The sequence below is a fragment of the Mustela lutreola genome, chromosome 2, assembly GCF_030435805.1.
Source record: "Mustela lutreola isolate mMusLut2 chromosome 2, mMusLut2.pri, whole genome shotgun sequence".
NCBI lineage: Eukaryota > Metazoa > Chordata > Mammalia > Carnivora > Mustelidae > Mustela > Mustela lutreola.
In genome coordinates this window covers 141,051,601-141,074,577 of record NC_081291.1, presented here as the reverse complement: position 1 = coordinate 141,074,577, position 22,977 = coordinate 141,051,601, and the positions used below count along the sequence as shown (strand labels likewise).

General features: G+C 34.9%; 1 protein-coding gene across 3 annotated transcripts in view; it reads left to right on the top strand.

Moving 5' to 3' along the window:
• Positions 1-20,246, top strand: part of MLF1 (myeloid leukemia factor 1) — a 32,912-nt gene extending 12,666 nt beyond the window's left edge. Inside the window, exons 2-8 of one of the 3 annotated variants that reach the window (XM_059163668.1) lie at positions 4,340-4,490; positions 8,700-8,741; positions 12,285-12,368; positions 13,459-13,587; positions 15,504-15,663; positions 17,240-17,378; positions 19,950-20,246. In XM_059163668.1, the coding sequence (XP_059019651.1) occupies positions 4,340-4,490; positions 8,700-8,741; positions 12,285-12,368; positions 13,459-13,587; positions 15,504-15,663; positions 17,240-17,378; positions 19,950-20,055 (811 nt within the window). In that variant the 3' untranslated portion in view covers positions 20,056-20,246. The remainder of the gene's footprint in view (positions 1-4,339; positions 4,491-8,699; positions 8,742-12,284; positions 12,369-13,458; positions 13,588-15,503; positions 15,664-17,239; positions 17,379-19,949) is intronic. The other 2 variants (XM_059163669.1, XM_059163670.1) reach the window with 2 other exon arrangements.
• Positions 20,247-22,977: the final 2,731 nt, after the last annotated feature.

Here is a 22,977-nt window from a genome sequence, read left to right as displayed (position 1 = left end):
GAGTGGCTCAGTGGGTTAAAGCCTCTGCCTTCAGCTCAGGTCATGATCTCAGGGTCCTGGGATCAAGCCCTGCATCGGGCTCTTTGCTCCGCAGGGAGCCTGCTTCCCTTCCTCTCTCTGCCTGCTTCTCTGCCTACTTGTGATCTCTCTCTGTCAAATAAATAAAAATAAAATATTGAAAAAAAAAAGAAATAGTAAGATATAAGAAGTAATGATCATTCAGAAGTAAACTAACCCCAACATTTCTTGATAGAGGGAGATTGAACTAGAGCACTTGCCATCTCCTTTATTCTTTCCATGGAAACAGAGTTCACCTGTTTCCTCTCTTGAAGTTAGCAGGACAGATAAAAACCCAACTAACATGCAGCCCATTCTGAAGTTTTGAATTTGGATGACTGTGCCATAAAGAGGAAGAGCTGGCTAAGGAAAAAGACAGTGTGGGAAATGTTAGGTTAAAGACTTACTACAATAGTAATAGGCAAATGTCCCAAAATTACTTTATTATTATTTGTAATTTATACTCTGAGTATTTTAGAAAGTATTACAGCTTCTATTGTAAGATCAGTTCCCTATTTCCACTTCCTGGCACAGTGCTTTTTACATAGGTATCCAGTAAATATTTGTTAAATAAATGGAGATAGTTTTTTTTTTTTTTTTTAAGATTCCTTTTTTTAATTTGATAGAGATCACAAATAGGCAGAGAAGCAGGCAGAGAGAAAGAGGGGGGAAGCAGGCTCCCTGCTAAGCAGAGAGCCAGATGTGGGGCTCGATTCCAGGACTCTGGGATCATGACCTGAGCTTAAGGCAGAGGCTTAAACCCACTGAACCCCTCCAGGCACCCCAAATGGAGATAGTTTGTATCAAAACAAGCTGAAATTGAACAGAGGTCCCTGATTAAATGGTTGAAGAGTTTAGATTTGTGTTTATTCATGTAAGGTTCTTGGAATGTCTTCACTAGGGTTGATAGAAATGCTTGCTTAAATGCAGATTATTGGGCCATGCCCCAGATATAATGAATCAAAAATCCTTGGTTGTATGTTTCAGGAATCTGTATTTTAATAAGGACCTCCAGTGATTTTTAAGCATGTTCAGGTTGAAAGGAATAGCCCCACAGAGGCCAGGGAAAACAAGAACAGATGAAGAATAGAGCCCAGAAGAAGTACAGGTCTCCCTCAATTTAAGATGGAGTTAACATCCTGATAAACCCATTGTAAACTGAAAACTGTGTGATTTGAAAATGCATTTAATACACCTAACCCACTGAACATGATAGCTTTGCCTAGCCAACCTTAATATGCCAGAACACTTAATTATCAGTCATAGAAATTCCATTTAGTTTCCTAGCACCAGGTTAATCACAGGCATTTTTTTAAATAGCATTTCAGTCTTCTAAGACTTTCATAGAGACTGAGAGAAATACTTGGAAATTGCTTTAAATAATGTGATTTTAGGAATATATCAGTTGTAGGTGGAATAATGCCCCTTCTCCCAAAGATGACCATGTCCTAATCACCAGAATTTGTGAATATATTATTTTATATGACAAGGAGGAATTAAGGTTACAGATGAAACTAAAAATTTTAAACACCTTAAAATAAGAGATTAACCTGGATTACCCAGGTAGACTCAATTTAATCACAAGGGTCCTTTAAATATGGAAGAGTCAGAGAGACTTGAAGATGCTATGCTGCTGGCTTTGAAAATGGGGCGGGGGGGGGGAATCACAAGCCAAGGAATATGGGCCATCTCTAGAAGCTTGAAAAAAGGCAAGGAAGAAACAGACTTTCCCCCACAGCCTCTAGAATGAACCCAGCCCTGCCAATGCCTTGATTGTAGCCCACGTATATCTATTCTGGGCTTCTGATCTCCTGAACTGTAAAAGTATAAATTTATTGTTTTAATCACTAAATTTATGGCAATTTCTTACATTAACTAAACTAATATCCAAGTTTTATATTTCTAATTTTAAAACATATGTCTCATTTCTCTGTCAGACTGTAAATTCCTCTAGACCAATAATCAACTTCTGTGCTTGACACACAGTATACATGATAAATGTTTATTGAATTTGAACCATTCTATATATTACACGTTCTCTCCATTATTTTGGGGGAGAGTTATTTGCCCAGCTCTCTCTACTCACCTGGGTACATGCTACATGCTATATAGAAGTAGCAGCTGCATTGCAATCAATACCTAGTTCTGAACCTCTTCCTTAGTGACTTGATTAGGGAAGAGGTACTCATTTCAACTAGTTGGTTTTCTCTGGCTCAGTGTTTTAGTACGTGAGATATCTTCTAATCAATGGTTTCACGGGCTTCTTGTGCCTTGGTTTCAACTGCTCTATAATAAGTCTACCTGTCTGAGAAACCCCATCCTCCTGAGGTTTATAGAAGCTCATATTTTAATTTGTACCATCCCAAACATAGTCTCAAAATTTGGTGAAAATTTTAAAAAATATTTTCTCAAAATGCAGAAAAGGACCTACAGACAAACTATTTTTATAGATTTACATCTGTTTCCCTCCCAGTCTTTAGATAAAAACCAGCATAATTGAAGACTTAGAATGGGGACAGTTTTAGATGTATTATGTACTGTTCCTTGAGATATAATATGTGTTAGTAATATATTGCTGCTATAATTTAGTAGCTTAAAACAAGAAACATTTATTATATAATTTCTGTTGGTTAGAAATCCAGGAGCAGCTTTCCTGGGCAGTTGTGACTCAGGGCTTCTTAGGAGGCTGCATCAAGTTGTGAGTCAAGGCTGCAGTCATCTCATGGCTTGACTGATGGGGAATTTACTTCCAAGTTCTTTCACATGGTTGTTGGCTGGTCTCAAAAATCTACATCTAAGCTCACAGGGCTGTCTCACAGCAAAGCAGCTGCTTGACCTACAGTGAGTCATCTTGCTAAGACAATGCCCAAGCAGAAGCCACATTCTGTTGGAGACAAGTCAGTAAATCCAGCCCATACTTAAGGGAAGGGGATCATTGGGGGCCATCTTAGAAGCTGCCTACCACACATATAAATTAGTGAGTTCATTAGTTTACCAGAGACTAGATAATCAAGTTTATAATGTTCCTGACTGAATTTAAGTTTAATAATATCAAACAATTTTTTTAAAGATTCTATTTATTTATTTGACAGAGACAGAATTTTACATTCTTGAATGCAACTTGTGAATGGGATAACATCAGGTTATGAACACTGGTATTTATACAAATACAAAACACGATTATTGTTATATGTATTTTTAAATAAAACAAATCTTTTTTCAATGAAAGGTGTTTAATATTAATAATAGAATAATAGGGAGTGGCACTCATAAATGAATTAAGAAGAAAAGTTTCTCTTAAAGGAAGGGAAATTAGGGGAATTTAAGGGAAATTAAGTTTCAACATACTCTGTGGGCCAGATACTGTGCTTTGTGCCTTCAGATTACATGCTTTAATCTCAACAACAGGGATGTGCAATATTATTCTCATTTTATTGCAGTGGAAATTTAGGTTCAGGATAAAGGCTTGAGTTCTAATTAATTCACGTACTACATATACTGAAGGAATACTATTCCTCAAAAGTTGGTGAAGGGACTACTTGAAGTAAGATCACCAGGGGTGCATGTCCACAAACCACACCCAGAACTAGTAAATTAGATTGAGATATCATTGGGGGGACAGAAATATGCATTTCTAACCTGCTCATTGGTTGCTCGGTAATTTCAAAAAAAGTTTGAGAACAGCTATCTTAAGACATGGGAGATATTTTTTCTGTGTGGTGATTTCTGATACTAAGAGTTCTTAGAAACAAAAGTTAGCCTCATAAAGGTGATCTGTAGCTTTATTTTTGACTATTAGAATAATGTATATTTACAGTAGTCATGACCTAGCTATATTTCTCAGTGCTCATATTTCATAAATAAAGAGTTAAAAAATAAATAAGCCAGCATTCTTTATTGGTTCTTACTAGAATTTATATTTTTTTGGCTGCCTAAGATGACCTCTACCTGGTACTAGTATTTTTCAGTCCTTTTTTTTGGCCATTTCCCTTAGTGCTGGCCTAAGCTACCTGAGATGTGTTACTTTGTATTTGCCATTTTCATACAATAAGGGTTAAATAAAGATGAATTTTTATTATATATAGATTAATTATAGTAGATAAGAAATGGAATAGTTTTTGTATTCATAAATAATGGATCTTTGGGAGATAATTCCATTTGCCTAAATTCTTTTGTCTCTTTAACAAGACTATCAACACAAAATAATTCTTTGTAGTATTTAGCTACCTACTTGTGACTTAAATTCCAAAACTTACTCTTGGATGATATGTATTTTCAACAGTGATTCTTTTATTGCACACCGAGAAAGTATGCGACAGATGATGAGAAGTTTTTCTGAACCCTTTGGAAGAGACTTGCTCAGCATCTCTGATGGTAGAGGAAGAGCTCATCATAATCATATGAGACATGATGATGGTGAAAATTCCTTGACTGTAAGTTCTTTATTTTAAGTTAGTGAGAAGGCCCTATGGGATTTGCAGAAAATTATTACAGAAGAATATATGTATCTTTGATGTTAGGATATGAATAATGCTTGTTATAGAAATAACTATTGTATGAAAGGATGGACCTGTTGGAAAGCTGAATCCTTTAAAAATGAATTGTTAGCTGTATGAAATTCCACGATGCTACCAAAACTTTAGGATCATATTATAAGCCAAACTTAAAGCATTATTTTACGTGTCTATAGTTTGCTCTGCATGGCTACCTTGGCCCTTCAAAACTTAGATTAACTTTTAACTGTATTTAACTTGCATAACTACAGAATATTTTCATAAGTTTTATCTGAAAGCAAAACTAGGAGGTTACAAACATATTCAACTAGAAAAAAAAGTCCCAGATGCTTATATATCTTAATTACTTTCTTCTCTGTTTATTTTATTTCTATTTTTTAGTCTCAGAAGTGGCAGTTCTAGAATAAAAATCCACAGGAGTTTCTGGTTTTGCTTTCTATTAATTAGTTAAATTTTGTTATTACATAAGTCTTTCATACTTAGACATAAATATGTCACATGTATCACAAATTAGAAAAGAAAAGGTGAGCTGTATCTTGCTAGTATAAATTATAAATATAAAGAAAAAATGAGTTTTGGCTAAAAGAGAGACTGAATGTTTCAAATAATCCTAAGAAGTTTGATGGATAAAATTAGATTTACCATATGAAAGAAATTTTCACAATCCTTTTATTATTATTCCAGTATGGGTTATTCACATTTCAATTTGTTTTCTTTCAGTTAGTAAATAGTGGTATTTATATCTGTATTTTTGTACTTTTAGGACTATCAGTTTCCATAAAAGTCTAAAATTAAGATCTAAGGAAAAATTATCGAGGGCAGAAATACCAATTATAAAGACATTTTGACATTTTGTCTTTCAATGAGCATTGAAATATCTTGTCTATTTGCTATAAGCATAGCAAGGCAGAAGTAGGGCTCTATATAGTACTTTGTATTTATGTGCATAAATGAGCTACTTATAGCTTTTGTGGAAGAAGGAAAAAGTGACAATTTTATTCCCAATGGAAAAAGACATTATATCATATCAACCGTCTTAAAACGCTAACATCAGTGTACTTTTTTCTTTTTCAAACTGTATGAAGACCCTTTACCAGCCAGGAGTACTGAGTATTGTCCTAGGGCAGTAATAATTTTTAAAATATAGATTTATAAGACAAACCATGACTCTTAATCTCACAAAACAAACTAAGGGTAGCTGGGAGAGGGGGGTTGGGAGAAGGGGGGTGGGGGTTATGGACATTGGGAGGGTATGTGCTATGGTGAGTGCTGTGAAGTGAGTAAACCTGGCGATTCACATACCTGTACCCCTGGGGATAAAAATATATTATATGTTTATAAAAAATAAAAAATTAAAAAAAAATAGATTTATAGCAGAGTTACAGCAGATTTTCCAAGGAACATTCAGCCTCTCTTTTAGCCAAACTCATTTTATAATTTATACTGGTGAGAAATGGCTCTCCTTTTATCCCATAGGTATGATATATTTGATATGTGTATGTCTAAATGTGAAAGACTTAATGTAATAGCAAAAATAAAACAAAAAAAAAGATAGCCAAACAAACAATAACAACAAAAGACCTCTATGCCAACCTGAACTTTTCTAAGTTCAGTTAGATGTGAAGGTAGAAACAGAAATTAAAAATTGACTGCAGAAGATGGGAAAGACTGCTGCTATTTGAAAAGAGCACAGCCAAGAGAACGGTAGACTTTTCTGAGTATGCTACCTGTTCTAGTCCATTTAAACTTTAATAAAAATTCATAGAAAGCTTCTGTCTCTAGTGAAGCTGTAAAGTTTTTTTTTTTTTTAAGAATTTTTTTATTTATTTGTGAGAGAGTGCGTGCATGCGCCCATGAGTGGAGTGAGGGGCAGAGGGAAAGGGAGAGAGAATCCTAAGTATCCTAAGCAATGACTCAGTATGGAGCCTTGTGCTGAGCGCAGGACTGGACCCTTGGACCTTGAGATCATGACCTGAGTGGATATAAAGGGGCTGAAATGAAAGAGTCTGCAACTTAACGGACTGAAACACCTAGGCGCCCTAAACTATAAGTTTTTAAATGATTGTTTTCATTAAGCAGTGAGCCATTATGCTGCTGCTTTTAAGCATAGTGGATGAAAACCTGTATTTCAGATAGACATCATGATAATTTTTTTCTTTAGTTTTGGTCCATTACTTGACATTTGTCCTTTTTTTAGGGAAGAAGGAGCAGAGGCAGACAGAGGGGGGAGAGAGAAGTTTTTTTTTTTAAGATTTTATTTATTTATTCGAGAGAGGGAGGGAGAGCAGCAAGCACAAGAGGGGGAAGGATCAGAGGGAGAAGCAGACTCCCCACTAAGCAGGGAGCCCTATCTGGGGCTCCATTCAAGGCTCCATTCAGGGCTCAATACCAGGACTCTGGGATCTGGACCTAAGCTAAAGGCAGATGCATAACCTACTGAGCCACCCAAGCGCCCTGGGAGAGAGAGAATCTTAACCAGGTTCCATGCCGAGCGCACAGCCTGATGTTGGGCTCCATCTCATGACCCTGAGATCATGACCTGAAGCTGAAATCAAGAGTTGGCTGCCCAAGTGACTGAGCCACCCAGGTGCCCCTAAAACTAGATAATTTAATCTATAAATTTAATCTTCCAAGCAACTGAGCCACCTAGGCCCTCCAACATTTGTCATCTTTATCAGCCATTTTATGAAGGAAAACAGAGACTCCTACAAAAGTAGGGGAAGCATCAGTTATGCTATTTTCTTGTTTATATTATTAGCATTTTCTTCAGTTCATGACTTCTTTATGGGGGATTTTTTAAGCCACTTTTCCATTTTGGGAGGATTAGTTTTATTTAAAACTTGATTTTTAAAAAAAATTTTTTTGGATTTTACTTACTCATTTTAGAAATAGAGATGGAACATGAGTGGGAGTCGGGGGGAGGAGCAGAGGAAGAGGGACAAGCAGACTGAGCACTCGGTGCAGAGCCCGACTTAGGGCTTGATACTAGGACCCTGAGATCATGACAGCACCTGAAATTGAGTCAGCTGCCCAACTGACTTAAGCCACCCAAGCACCCCTGAAACTAGATAATTTCATCTGTAAATATATTTAACTAAGCAGTTTAATTCACTGTATGACATGTGACCATCTAACATTTAGATTGAGTGATGGTGCCAGAGAGAATCTACAATGTTTTTATTTTCAGTGAAAAGAAAGTAAAGAAATAGTATTGATGATAATACACTTATAATAATATACTTTGGAGATTACTGTTCTAAATATATAGTACAGATATATATAATTTGATATAATTTATTATAAAATTTAATATATATACAGTTTTCTCTATTTTTCAGCATAATTTACAAAGGAGAAAAGTATCACTGAATGATGGTAAAACCTTATATATACCCTTTACCCCAAAATTTAAATTTTACTTTCAGTATTTGAAACTTCCAAGTAATGAAAGTTTTTAATATGTATATATGTATGTCTAAAATTTTATTTTTACTTCTCTGTTACCTACTGAGGAATACAATTTGTGAACTATTAGATAATTATACTTAACATTCTTTTGCCTATCAAAGACCCTACATATTTTTAAATCCATGTGTGATCCTTTCTGAAGTCTATATTTTTTATTATATGTATTAGTTCTTGGGAGATATTTATTAATTTTTTTTCCCAGTGTTTCTACTTTTGAAATGTTATTAATTTAAATAATTGCTTATTTTTAATCAGTTATGAGCAAGATTAACTCATCTCTTAAAAATACAGAACAGTTGAGCAAAGGAAATATGAGATATTAATCATTGTACCTTATGTTTTAATTAATTTTAGTGTGAAATTGTATTTCCTTTGACAAATGTTTGTCTTAATCTGTAGCAAATTCAACTGCCTTTAGTAAATACTACAGTAGTCATATTTAAAAGTAGTATATGGTCTCCCTATTTACCTGCCACGCTCCTATCAGGCTTTATGATGAATAATAAGTGGTTAGTTTTTTAAAATATATTTTGATGATTTTTTTATTAAATGGTTTTAAAACTTTGTTAAGTTATGAACTATGTGATTATATAGTACATTTCTTTTTCAGGGATTATTATATAATAAAAGTCAACCAAAATTAACTGGATTTTTTTCTAGGCAATGAATTCTCTTGTGCCTTTTGGCAGTTTTGGCAGTATGGTTCGTATCATGAGACACAAACCATTTTAACAATATTTTCTGACAAATATTTATTTTTCATTAACTCAGGCAAAAGTGAATTGGCATGCAGTTTCACTTATTTTCAAAATAGCTTTTTGGAATTTGTACTGAAACCTGTTTTATATATTAATCTTAAGAGTATTCAGGCATGTTTTTTCTGAACTAAGTCATATGAACATAGACAAAATCAGTCTTCCAAGAAAGAAAAAGTACATTTTAATAGATAAATATTTACTTGATTTACAAAAGGGATCCCCATAGTTTGTTTGAAAGTTTGGACATTTTCACATATTTATGATGACTTTCTAAAAGATGAAAAAGCACCAAACTATAGCTAGAGGAGCACATTTGGAGAAGCTCAGATTGTCTGCTCTTTCTAGGACTCTAAAGTTAGTTTGTACGTGCTGCTTTTCCTTTCCCACATCCAAGTATGGCTAGTCTACAACCAGCTTTTCTCCTACTCCTGTTTCTTTTCTGTGATGCTAGTTTCTAATCACTGAAAAGCAGCCTGAGGAGTAGCAGAGAATAGCATGACTTTGGAACATTTCCTATGGATGCATAGGAAATGTTCCAAAGTTATCTGTGGATGCATCTGTGCTCTTATGAAAAATTTCTTCCGTGTTAGACTTGAATCATTTGTCTCCTTAAAGTTGGATGAACCACATTTGTCCTTTCTGACCAGAGTTTCAGTGGGACGAATGACAAATTAAAAAACCACTTATAGCCAGAGTTATCAGTAAAATGATCAGGAAATTCAGCATGCTGTGGAAGCACAGATAGAAGAAAGCCTTTTACCCAGACCTTTTGGGGTGGTAGGGTGATGGTGTGGAGATTTATCAGAGATTTCTGGAACCTTAAGGATGAATAGGAGTTAGCCAGGAAAAGCAGGGAGAGGAGGAAAAAGAGTGTTCAACACAGAAGAAACAGCACATGCATAGACTTAGTGGCTAGGGAGCTCAAAGATATTTTGGATCACTTGGCTTTGGAGCATGAGTTGGAGAGTAGATAGAGATAGAATGGTAACCAGAGACTTCTTTTGGCCTTGTAAGGACTTTAGACATTATCTTAAGAATAGTGGAAGCAGTTGATGAATTTTCACCAAAATGGTAGTAGAAGCACATTCTCATTTTTGAAAGATTATTGGAAGGAAAGATTAGAAGGGACCGCAGGAGTTAAAGTGTTAAAGTGTTCTGGGAAATATTAGTAATGGCTTCTATTTAGGCAGTGGCTATGGTGTCTCATCTGAGACTTAAAGAGGTAAATGGGTAAAACTTGGGGATTTACTGGGTTGAAAGGACAGTAAAGAGGGAAAAGGAAAGTATTATGCCTACTTTTTGGCATGAAGAATTAGCTACGTGAAAATACCACTGAGGTAAGGAACAGTGCATTCATACAATACAGATATGAGAGCAGGGACGATCAAAAGATCATTTTGGTTTGGGGTGTTGGTATTTGAGGCATCTGTAGTATGTCCAGGTGGATTTATCTGGTGAACAATTGGATGTATGTGTTTAAGCCAAGCTAGAGATGATTTGTTCATTCATTCAGCAAATATTTACTGAGTCCTCCTTATGTGCAAGGGAATTATTTTTAAAGTATTGAGAATATAGTAGTGAATAAGACAGAAAAATAGCCCTACCTTCACAAAGATGATTTCTAGAGTGGGAAGACAGGCAATAAACAACAAAATAATTTCAGATGAAGTACTTCAAAGTACTATGAAGGAGATGAAGCAGGGTAATGATATAATGAGAGATGGGAAGTGAAGCAGAGATTACTTTTGCAGGTGGCCTTTCTAAGGAGGTAATACTGGAATGATGAGAAGAAACTATGCTGAGAGTCAGGATAAAAAACATTCAGGGAGAGAGAAGAGCTTGTGTACAAAGTTCCCAAAGGCCTTAGGAGCCCACTGGAATCTTAGCTCTAAATTGTACCGATACTTTTTGTCACTCCAAGGTGTTGGGCCACCACCCCACAGCAAATACAGATGGGATTTGGGATGGCTGATTTGACAGTGAATTGTGGAAAGGGTTGAATATACCTTAACATCTTATCTTTTCTTCCTTCTCTCCCTCTTCTTATTTGGGCTAGCCCTTCCAACTCTTGTGAATTGTATCTCTTTTATAGCCATGATTTCTCAACCTGATGATGAAACAAAGCATTCAGAATGTTTCCCGAATTGTGTTGAATCTCTGAAATGCAGATTTATTCTATTGCAGTTCTTTGTGTATCCAAAGATATCAGTATCTCCTAAATGTGCCTTTGTTCTTCCCTATGGTGTTAAGTGCCCTTCTAAAGAAGAATTTGGTTTTCCCATCTGTTTCCCATTGTTACAAGTAATAAAACCCACTGGAAGGCAGGGACACAGACAGGCCTTTGATAATTCTTTATTGAGTCCCAGCTTGGCATACAGCAAAAGAATCTCTAGAGGAGTTGAAATACGGGCATTGAACTACAGTGCCTTACAGGATTTAAAAGACTGCTGTTTGAGTGGAGGAATTCCTTGAATCAAACACTCCTTCTGTTTTATAATAGTAAACAATGCATCAGGTGACGCACTAAAATGTGTGCATCACTTTTTAAATTTCTTGTGAGTGTTCTAACAGTAAAACTTAAAATCAACAGCAGATTTTTCTAGAGCAGAGCTTCTCAGCCCCTGACACCACTGACATTTTAGGCTAGATAATTCTTGTTCTAGGGAGGCTGTCCTAGTCTTTGTAGGATTTTAACAGGGTCCCTGACCTTTACTCAGTAGATTACAGTTATACACCCTCCACAGTTGTGGCACACAAAAATGAATATAATATTAACAAATGTCCCCTGGGAGTCAAAATCAGTCTTGACTAGGAAATCAGTGCTAGAGGAATTAACTACTCTTCTAAAGAAGCATATACCATGCCTGAAGCGAATGTTCTACTGAGCCTTCTGTGGTAGGCAGCAAATTCCAGGCCTACAGTAGAGGGAATTAACTTTTATTACTTGGAACCTCTTACGATGTAAAAGAGAGCTGGAGACTAAAGAGGCAGTTTCTATCAGCTGTGTTGTACTGGTGGAAGTGACATTGGTATCTTATACCCAAGTTTTACTGCTTTGCATGGTGAGATATTGAGAGGAAAGAAGGAAAAACTTGAAAACTAGTCTATGCTAGAATTGTCCCAGCCCAGAATACACTGCTCAGTATTTAAATATTAACTAAATTTGTTATGAGAAAGTTGGTAAATGTGTGTTTATATTTATATGTTCCTGTGTGTATGTATACACATATATGTATGCATGTATTTACAGTGATGCAACCCCCTAATCATTTAAATGTTGGCTCTTTGAGATTTTGTATATGCTTCCATTTTTTCTTTAACAAATTGCTTTTTTGTATAGTTCTTAAATTATCTTTGCCTGGCCGATTGCTGCATGGGCTCCCACTGCGTAAATCAAAAAAAAAGTTTTTCAGCTGTTTTGGAAAGGTTAATTTGCTTCTTTTGTGTTGTACTTATAGTTAATAACATACTTCCTAATGTCCTGTAGCGTACAGATGTCAACCCTTTTCAGGCAATGGACCGAATGATGTTAAATATGCGAAACAGTATGCAGGAATTACAAAGAAACTTTGTAAGTACTAAAAAATTGATGAGAATGTTATTCTCAGTTATTGGTATCCTATATTATAGTGGCTTTCAACTTTTTTTAATCATGGTCCACAGTGACTAAAAAATATATCTTAACAGTATGACCCAGTACATAATACTTGTGTACTGTATTAAAAAACCTGAAACAAAAGTTTTGTGACAAAATGATCATACTATTTACACTGTGTGCTTATATTTTTGTTTTAGCTCATATTTTTAAAATCCTGCTCACAATCCAACAAATTGATTTCATAACCTATGAGTTTGAAAAACACAGCCACCTCAAAAACATTTGTCTTGCTGAAGGTCACTATTGTAAATGAATATTTTTATATGAATTTAGGCTTTTTAATTATTTTTAGTTTGTCTACTTAAAGATACTTTGTGGCATCTAGGAAATTAAGTTTTAGTATTTTCTTTTAAAAAGCTGAAAACAGAAATTTCAGAAATATGTTTAGGCATTGGATTATATCAATAGAGTTCAAATATTTATAAACTAGTACTGATACTCTTTTCTACTCACAATATTAATATTCATATTGAATCAAGTTAATCAAAAAATTAACTTGATTCAATATGAAGAAGACTCATTTTAATCATCTAGTTTAGAATCTAAGGACCATTTCAGAATGTCCAAATGTAGGGCATTATTAATGATCTTCATAATCTAGCAATCTGGTACCCACAGGAGGTATGAAACTTCTTGGTGTATGGCTAATTGCCTCAGTGTTAGCAAAATTGCACACAGGGGTCAACCACTGATTATAAAAGCTTCATAGGCTTCAGGGCTTAGCATCTGTATTTAAATCTAAGCTGCAAGTCTTTGATCACAAAGACTTAAGGATCTCTGAGTGTGTCACTTATTATTCCTCACAAGCAGAGTTCGAATCAGTACCTAAAATGGAAGGAAATGAGGTCCTTCCTGGGGGTGCCATTTGGATATACCATCCTGATAATATGGTTGGTATCCTTGGTAGTACTTTAACTAGTGTTGTTACTTATTTGAATCATCTGATGTCAATTCTTCATACTTGACTAAACTCTCTGGACTTAAAATTTATATTTACCTCTAGGGTCACCTTTCAGTGGATCCAAATGGACATTCATTTAGTTCTTCCTCAGTTATGACTTATTCCAAAGTAGGAAATGAACCACCAAAGGTTTTCCAGGCCTCAACTCAAACCCGTAGGGCTCCAGGAGGAGTAAGTATTTTCTGAGCATTCTTAGAGCTTTATAAAGTTGTGGAATGATAGGTCACCTGTATTGGATTTTAATTACGAAAGCTTGATCTGGTATTCTGGGGGTAGAGATGAGGGAAGAAGACACATATCACTGTGAAGAACAGTAATACTAACTGTATTTACTCAGTTAAGGCATTCTTTGTCCTCCCTTCCACCCCCACCTCAGAGCCTTTTTTCATGTAAATATCTATTGATGTTTATTCTTACCTTTACATGTTGACCGGGTAAGTAGACACTAAAAGAAGTCTTTGTCTCATGAAATAAATATCTATTTTCAATTTATATCTGAAGCAAAAGAATTTTTTTAAACTCATGAAATACTTCAAGAATATGGAAAAGATATAGAAAATAATATAATAAATACCCATATTCCTTCCACCCAGTTTAGTCAAATCATAACATTTTTCTCTATTTGCTTTAAGTTCTTTCCTGTTTTGTTTTCTTTTTAAGCAAAAATACTAGATGCAGTTAAAGCTTTCAGTACACTATTCCTCCCTGGTTCCTTTTCCCTTTCACTCCCTCCCCACAAAAGAACCATTTTCTTGTATCTCAAACTTATGATTCTCATGTGTGTTTTTGTAATTTTATTACTTATGTATGCTTCGTAAATAATATAATGAGTTATTTTATGGGTTTCTAAACTTTATGTAGTTTCATGCTAAATGTGTCCTCTGCAACTTGACTTTGCTCAGGCATATACTTCTGAGATTTATTCAGCTTGATATATGCAACTCTATTTATTTTGACTTTTCTATATTATCCAAAATATCAATATACCACAGTTTTTAAACTATTTTTCTGTTGATTGATATTTAGGTATTTCTGATTTTTCACTTACTTATCTTTATACATGTCTTCTTGTGCAAATGTTTTAGGAACAGTATTGTTGGTTTGTAGGAGGTGGGTGCTTTCATCTTTATGTAAAAATTACTAAGTTACTCTCACACAGTGGTTGAAACAGTTGGCTCCCACAAAGCCTGGTATGAGAGTTCCCGTTTCTACACTTCCTCATTAGTACTTATAGTTAAAAAAAAAAAAAGTTTGCCTGTTTACTGGGTATGAATAGCTCTTACATATAAAGACATAATTTTAGGGCGCCTGGGTGGCTCAGTAATTTAAGCCGCTGCCTTTGGTTCAGGTCATGATCTCAGAGTCCTGGGATCGAGTCCCGCATCGAGCTCTCTGCTCAGCAGAGAGCCTGCTTCCCTCTCTCTCTCTCGGCCTGCCTCTCCATCTACTTGTGATTTCTCTCTGTCAAATAAATAAATAAAAATCTTTTAAAAAAAAAGACATAATTTTAATGATGCTCTTGTTATAGTGCAGACATTTTCATTTTCACTTGCTATAAGTGACATACATCTTAAATGTAAACAGTTTAATTGTAGACATCCCGCAGCAAACCATGCTAATATTAATAGTCTTTGGCTATCATGAATATTCTTATAACCCATAGAGTTAATATGTAAGAGCCATGAGATTCAAGCTGATCAACATGACTGCTGAATTATCAATCAGTTGCCCTTACTTATAGGGATGTACTCCCAACTATGAAACTGTTAAGACACTGTTGAAGGCACTAAGTCTTATATAATTAATTATTTGTTATACTATTTGATTACAACTTAGAAAGAGTTCAAATTATATTGGTTCTATTTGCCCAAACATTAATTTTAAGCAGTTCAGAAAATATCAGAGAATTATTACCACAACTCTACTGCAAATTGGTAGTGGAACTAAGTAATACCCAGTGTTTTTAGAGCTGTAGATTTATGGTCTTAACCTCTATTAGTAAATAGGTCCTGAGGAGTTGAGAATTATATCCATTCTCTATATATTTAAATAATAATTTTTAATTTTTATCTTCTTCATTTTTTCAGATAAAGGAAACTAGGAAAGCAATGAGAGATTCCGATAGTGGGCTAGAAAAAATGGCTGTTGGTCATCATCTTCATGACCGAGCTCATGTCATTAAAAAGTCAAAGAATAACAAGACTGGAGATGAAGAGGTCAATCAAGAGTTCATCAATATGAATGAAAGTAAGTTGTCACGGAAAATAGCATTCTTCTTCTTAAAATAGCATCTGTACTGGTAGAACTTGATGAATTTTTTTTGTAGAAACATTCCATAAGGTGTCATTTTGAGGTAGTTTATGAATAATATGTGTGGGGACTACCAGGGACGATCTTATCAAAGTAATAAAATTGGGGTTTCATTGTTTCATAGAGATTTGTTTTTTATACTGATTTTTGGTAATGTTATTTATTTTTTGTTCTATACTTGGAAAATGGAATCTTTTGAATTGTCATTTAGTAAGGTTGCCAGTAGGCAAAATGAGTTTTTATGTATTTCTAAGGTATATTTGAAAAGTATAAAAAAGAATAAAGAAAACTAAAATTATCCATAATCCCAATCCAAAACAACTATTCATGTTTTAGTATATTTCTTCCCAGTAGTTTTACGTATATGTAAACACATACACTTTTTCTAAAAATTAGTATTTTATTATGTAGTTTATATTGTGCCTATTTTAATTCACCATTATAATTGTGAAAACAGTTACCTATGATGTTTTTCAAAAACATTCTAAATGGTTACCTAAAAGTTTTTGTGAATGGGCTATCATTTAAAACATTCATTATTATTGGGTACTTCAGTTTTTGTATAGATAAGATTTTAATTTCTTGTATTGTTAGATAATATATCATGTATATTTCAAGTACATCTTTCCATTTTCTGGATTTTATGTTCATTCTTCAATGCATATAAGTCCTTGCAGTGTCGTAACTCTTCTTATTATAGTTTTTAGGTTAAATTCATCTTCTACTTTCCAAAAGTATTTTGAGTAAAAGTGTTTTGTCACTTTAAATTTTTTAAATGGAAATGGTTTATTATCGTATCATTTCAGAAAAAAATTCTCTTAGGGTTGGCTTGGACAAAGTTATTTTTATGCAATGAGATGGAAGCTACAACATCTTAACTTTTAATTTTAACCTTTATAGTTTTGTCATAATTAAATATATATAGAGTACTTAAGAATAATGAAAACGTTGAAGAAAAATTTAGTGAGGGAACACATTATTATTATAAACGCCATCTGATAGAACAAGTATTACCATTTACCTATTGTTAATCGAAGTTAGATTGCCTAATTCATAACAAATTGACAGTTGAGATGAGTAACCTGTCTTAGGAAACTGAGAACAGAAGCTTGTGAGGTAGGCCAAGTTATGCAGGAAAATGGTGAGGTTAATAGGAAGTGCTAGTTATAGAAGTGCCCAAGTACAGACCAGGAAGATGACCCAGGAAGAAAGAGTATAAGTTCAGTGTAATTGAGTCAAAGGGTTCATTGGGTAGAATAACATGATATGCAGGCAAATACATGAAAAACCAGATCATCAATAACCAAATTATGAATAGGAATAAAAGAAGAATAGGCAAAAAAAGGAAATAGTACCCTGAATCAAAGACCTTTATATTTGGGGCAGTTCCCTGCCTCTGTCTTGAGGTTAGGCTGAGGGAAGCACAAGGCCAGAATCAAGTATGTGGGAGCCAAGGCAGCTACTGACAGTTCATATATTAATACTTGCCTCTTTATTTTGATATTTAATGTAGGTGATGCTCATGCTTTTGATGATGAGTGGCAAAATGAGATTTTGAAATACAAACCAGTGGGACAGTGGCGCAACATAGAAAACCCTAGGATGAGAAGTGTTGGTCATGAGAATTCAGGCTGCCGAGAACTTAAAAGAAGGTAAAATTATTTCTAAAACAAATTATATATTTTTTTAACAAGAATTAGAAGAAAAGTAATGTAATTTTACTTCTGTCAGGAAGTTTTGATTAACATCCGTTGTTTCTATCAACGGTATCTTTTTTGAAGGATGTAATGACTTTATATTATATCTGAGCATTCCACACAAATTTGAATTTGTATCTAAAAACCAATAATATTTCAAGATTGCATTATTAGTAACTCACTAGCAAACTATGCTTCAGAAGACAGAGGCTAAAATCCTTTTAAGAAAAAATGAAATATTATAATGTAGTTCTTCTTAAAACAAATTTTAATCTGGATGTAGGAGGAGTTATACATTTCATGCCAGGTAAGATATTGGTATCTAGAGATCTGATAAGGGAGGAGGGGCTGTATTTGAAAGGCTTAACAAAACTCCCCTTACAAGTCAATGGTAAAAGCATTTTTAGATACTTGTGTAATACTTAACATTATTTGCACCTATATTAGGTATTAGATATTTTGGAAGACTTTTCCCAAAACTTTAGCCTCCTTTGGGATTACCTTTGGAATAGCTGTCCTGAAACCACACCATTAAGATTATAGAGGTTTTTCAATTAACAAAACCAAAAGACAACTGACAGAATGGGAGAAGATATTTGCAAACGACATATCAGATAAAGCGCTAGTGTCCAAAATCTATAAAAAACTTAGCAAACTCAACACCCAAAGAGCAAATAATCCAATCAAGAAATGGGCAAAGGACATGAACAGACATTTCTTCAAAGAAGACATCCGGATGGCCAACAGACACATGAAAAAATACTCCACATCTCTCAGCAACAGGGAAATACAAATCAAAACCACAGTAAGATACCACCTCACACCAGTCAGAATGGCTAAAATTAACAAGTCAGGAAATGACAGATGCTGGCGAGGATGCAAAGAAAGGGGAACCCTTCTACACTGTTGGTGGGAATGCAGGCTGGTGCAACCACTTTGGAAAACAGTGTGGAGGTTCCTTAAAAAGTTGAAAATAGAGCTACCCTATGACCTAGCAATTGCACTACTGGGTATTTACCCTAAAGATACAAACGTAGTGATCCGAAGGGGCATGTGCACCCGAATGTTTATAGCAGCAATGTCTACAATAGCCAAACTATGGAAAGAACCTAGATGTACATCAACAGATGAATGGATAAAGAAGAGTTGTATATCTATACAATGGAATACTATACAGCCATCAAAAAATGAAATCTTGCCATTTGCGACGATGTGGATGGAAGGCAGCTATGCTCACCACTATACCACCAACGCGCGACGATGTGGATGGAACTAGAGGGTATTATGCTTAGCAAAATAAGTCAACCGGAGGAAGACAACTATCATATGATCTCCCTAATATGAGGAAGTGGAGTTGCAACATGGGGGGTTTAGGGGGTAGGAAAAGAATAAATGAAACAAGATGGGATCAGGAGGAAGACAAACCATAAGTGACTCTTAATCTCACAAAACAAATTGAGGGTTGCTGGGGGGAGGGGGGTCGGGAGACAGGGGTAGGATTATGGACATTGGGGAGAGTATGTGCTATGGTGAGTGCTGTGAAGTGTGTAAACATGGCGATTCACAGACCTGTACACCTGGGATAAAAATACATTTTATGTTCATAAAAAAATTAAAAAGATTATAGAGGTTTTTGTGTATATTCTAGAGTTGGAATTTAATTTGGTTCTCTGGGGGAAAAAATGGAAAACAATATTAAATTTCCTATTAAATTTACACTTGAGAGAGAGGGAGGCCTCACCAGGCCTTAAAATAGAAATCTATTCTAGGCCTTAAGAGAGTGGAGGATTGCTGCAGAAGGTGGAAGGCTTCACAGAACCAGCGGTGGACAAGCGGGTATCAAGTAAATCAGAAGCCTTGTGCAGAATTTCATGAGCTAGGATCTTTTATTTTTAAATACTTATTTAGGAATTTAGAGCCCTAATACTTTCTGTAGAAAATTAGCTCCCATATTACTTTCCGGCAATATTTGTCTCAGTTTGGAAACTCTGTTGATAAAAAAAAAATACAGTGCTAAGTTTGACTATGAAATAAGGTCCTTGTTAGAGAAAGCATACTCTTTATAGATGATCCATAAATCTGTGGCCCTGTCCGTGGCATTTCCTATAAACCAGCCCTGTCCAATAGCCCTTTCTGGAATGATTTTCTGTAATAGTGAAAATGTTATGTATCTATACTGTCCAATATGGCACCCATTAGACACATGTGGTTATTGAACCACTCTTCATATGTGGCTGATACAGCTGAGGAACTGAATTTTAAACTTCATTTTATTTTAATTGATTTAAATGTAAATGATGTGGCTAGTGGCTGCCAGTCAGATGGATAGCATGGTTAAGCAGTTAAATCTATCTCAGGAAAGCAGCTGTTGCTTTCTTAAATGTGAATGAAATAATCTCCCATATGTTTTTCAAAGCTATTGTGGAAGTCTTAGATAAAACTTAAAAGTATTTTTTACTCATGTTTGTATTGATTTGTAAACTACCATTTGAAAAATGGTATTAATGTTCATATTGTATTTCTCAGGGAGAAACCTCATCAAAGTCCAGCCATTGAACATGGAAGAAGATCAAATGTTTTTGTGGACAAACTCAACATCAAAGGATCACCTGTGAAAATCAACAAAAAATAAATAGCCTTGCATTTGATTTCTTTAGTTTTGATTGTTTTAACAGAGAAAGTAATGGTGCTGGGTAATACATATAAGACCAATCTTTTGTTAAATCAGTACTGTATTTAACTTTCTTCTGATATCTGAATGTTCTTGGAAGTGCTAGCTTTATATTGTCCATACTTTAGGAATAAAACTTTAATTTTCAACAATTCAAGTTGCTAAACATTCTATAAACTCTTTTCTTTAAAACATACTAATTTTTAAGGCTGATTTTGCTTTCCCATTTATCTTCCTATTGGCTGTGTTTTCTTTTATATAATCAATATTGAATGTAGAGCTAGTTTTATCATATGTATTAGTTATAAGAAAGTAAAATATTAAAAAATAGTCTCAGTTTTCACTAACACACCACCACAGTGATTTCATGTGTTATATAGCCAGCTAGCTTAAGATTTTAAAAATAAAGCAAAATTATATAGTACTGATTTATGAGAAATTATTTTGATAAATTACCTTAAAATCAAAGAATTCTGAATTTTAAGGAGATTTTAAATCGCTAATATATGAGTTTTATTCTTATAATTTCATTATATAGTGTATTCTTTTTTGTTCCACATCACATTCTTAACATTCATCAGACTTTACATTGACCTTTCTCTTTAACTTCTTAAGGTAGCATATTTCTGCTCTCCTTTCCCACAAACAGCTTAATCTGTCTCCACAGTTAACATTCTAAAGTTGGAATGTCCTTGGAGAAACTCTGCTCAGCCTTTTTGTGACATTTAGAAAAATGCATTTGGTATTCTGTAAACCTGAATGATTGATTGTCTCAAAATTTCTTTGACAGGTGATATGTGTTCTTGAGCGAGGTACTTAATAATTCAGTTGTTCCCTTTTATACCATTTAAAAATTCAGCTTTAGCTTTTTTTATTCTAGAATTCAAGCATTAATCTGTTTTTAGAAAAAGTTTGAAGTTTATGAGAATATTAAATCTTAACCTTAAGTTTTTGTTGTTTCAGAGGAATAAAGACCAGAAAATCCACTATCACCTTGTAATCCTAATATCTTACTTTTTTCACTTTTGAAATAGAACTATGTGATTGAGCTTATCCTTTCCTATTTTCCATATTGTATCCTATTAATTTTATTAGTTGGTGTGTTTCATGCCTGTAATTAGTTACAAGATAAGATGCATACATGTCAATTCATTTGTATAACACAAAAAGTAATTGAGCATGTATTAATTAAAGATGTTAACATTTTCCTCTTATGTATACATTGGTATACTAATAACATATTGGGAAGTTGTCATAAGGCCTGAATTCTAAATAACACTTTTGCATAAATTTACTTGATAGAGCAAAATCCCAATAGAATAGACACTGTAATACTCTTCTGCCTAAATCATTACACTGATAACTTGAATCATTATATTCAAAAATGAAAACACACTTTAATAAATGTATTTAAAACTAGATAACTTCTGGGGCCCCTGGGTGGCTCAGTGAGTTAAGACTCTGCCTTCGGCTCAGGTCATGATCCCAGGGTCCTGGGATTGAGCCCCGCATCGGGCTCTCTGCTCAGCAGGGAGCCTGCTTCCTCCCCCTCTCTCTGCCTGCCTCTCTGCATACTTGTGATCTCTGTATGTCAAATAAATAAATAAAATCTAAAAAAAAAGAATATTAAAACTATATAACTTCTATGCAACATATAGCAGTTACAGTATTTACAGCTATTTTTCCTCCCAATTTGTTTATCATAGAAAGTAAATAAAAATTGAATTAAATATATATTTCTTCTTATGCCACAGAGCTTCATAAGGGGCCACTCATAAAACTATGTGACATAGAGTGAGTAAATGTCAATTCTTTATATCCACATGTTGCTGAAATGTCCTCTTTTCAGAATTATTTTTACCATGCTGCTGAAGTCAACCATATAAGAAAGAAGATTCTCTGTAGCTTGTAGTTCATATTATTTTTCCCTTGTGGATAACCATTGATGTTTCTGAAACCCTGGATCTTTTGGGACTAGAAAGATAGTAACAGTTTGGTGAATGTGGCCTTGGCAATGAGGCCAAGTTGGATTCCTTTCCTTGCTACATTAGAGTTCTTCCTGGCAGTCTCAGTGATAGGTTTCCATTACTCTGCCTTTATGACTCCATTCTCCTTTACTGGAGAGGAGCACATTAGACCTGCAGGTTGCTGGAGGGGAGGAGGCTGGGGGGATGGCATGGCTGGGTGATGGACATTGGGGAGGGTTTGTGTTATGGTGAGTGCTGTGTGTTGTGTAAGACTGATGAATCACAGACCTGTACCCTTGAAACAAATAATACATTATATGTTAACTTAAAAAAAAGTAATCAGATGATGCCCTAAATATGGCAATATGATGATGATGGTAATCGGAGATGGTGCTTTGGGGAGGTGATTAGCTTATGAGGGTGGAGACCTCCTGAATAGCATTAGTGTCTTAATAACAGAGACACTAGAGAGCTCCCTTGCCTTTTTTTTTTTTTTTTTTTTTTAAGATTTTACTCTTTTGACAGAGCACAGGCAGGGGAGCAGCAGGTAGAGGGACAGGGAGAAGCAGTTTTCTTGCCGAGCTGGGAGCCTGGTGCAGGACTCAGTCCCAGGACCCCGGGATCATGACCTGAGCTGAAGGCAGATGCTTAACCAACTGAACCACGCAGGCGCCCCTCCCTTACCCTTTCTATTTCTATTGTTTTTAAGCCACTATATTGTTTATAGTATTTTTGCTGTAGCAGCCTGAATAGACTAAGATAGTGGTCTTAGGCTGATAGGGCTGGGACAATTTAGAGATTCTACTGAAGTGTGACCTAGACCCTCACTGCAGTGAATTAGGATCTTCAATTTGGTAATAATGTACATATCTGAGACCTCTTGAGTCCCTTCTGTCCCTGATTACATGGAATTTGC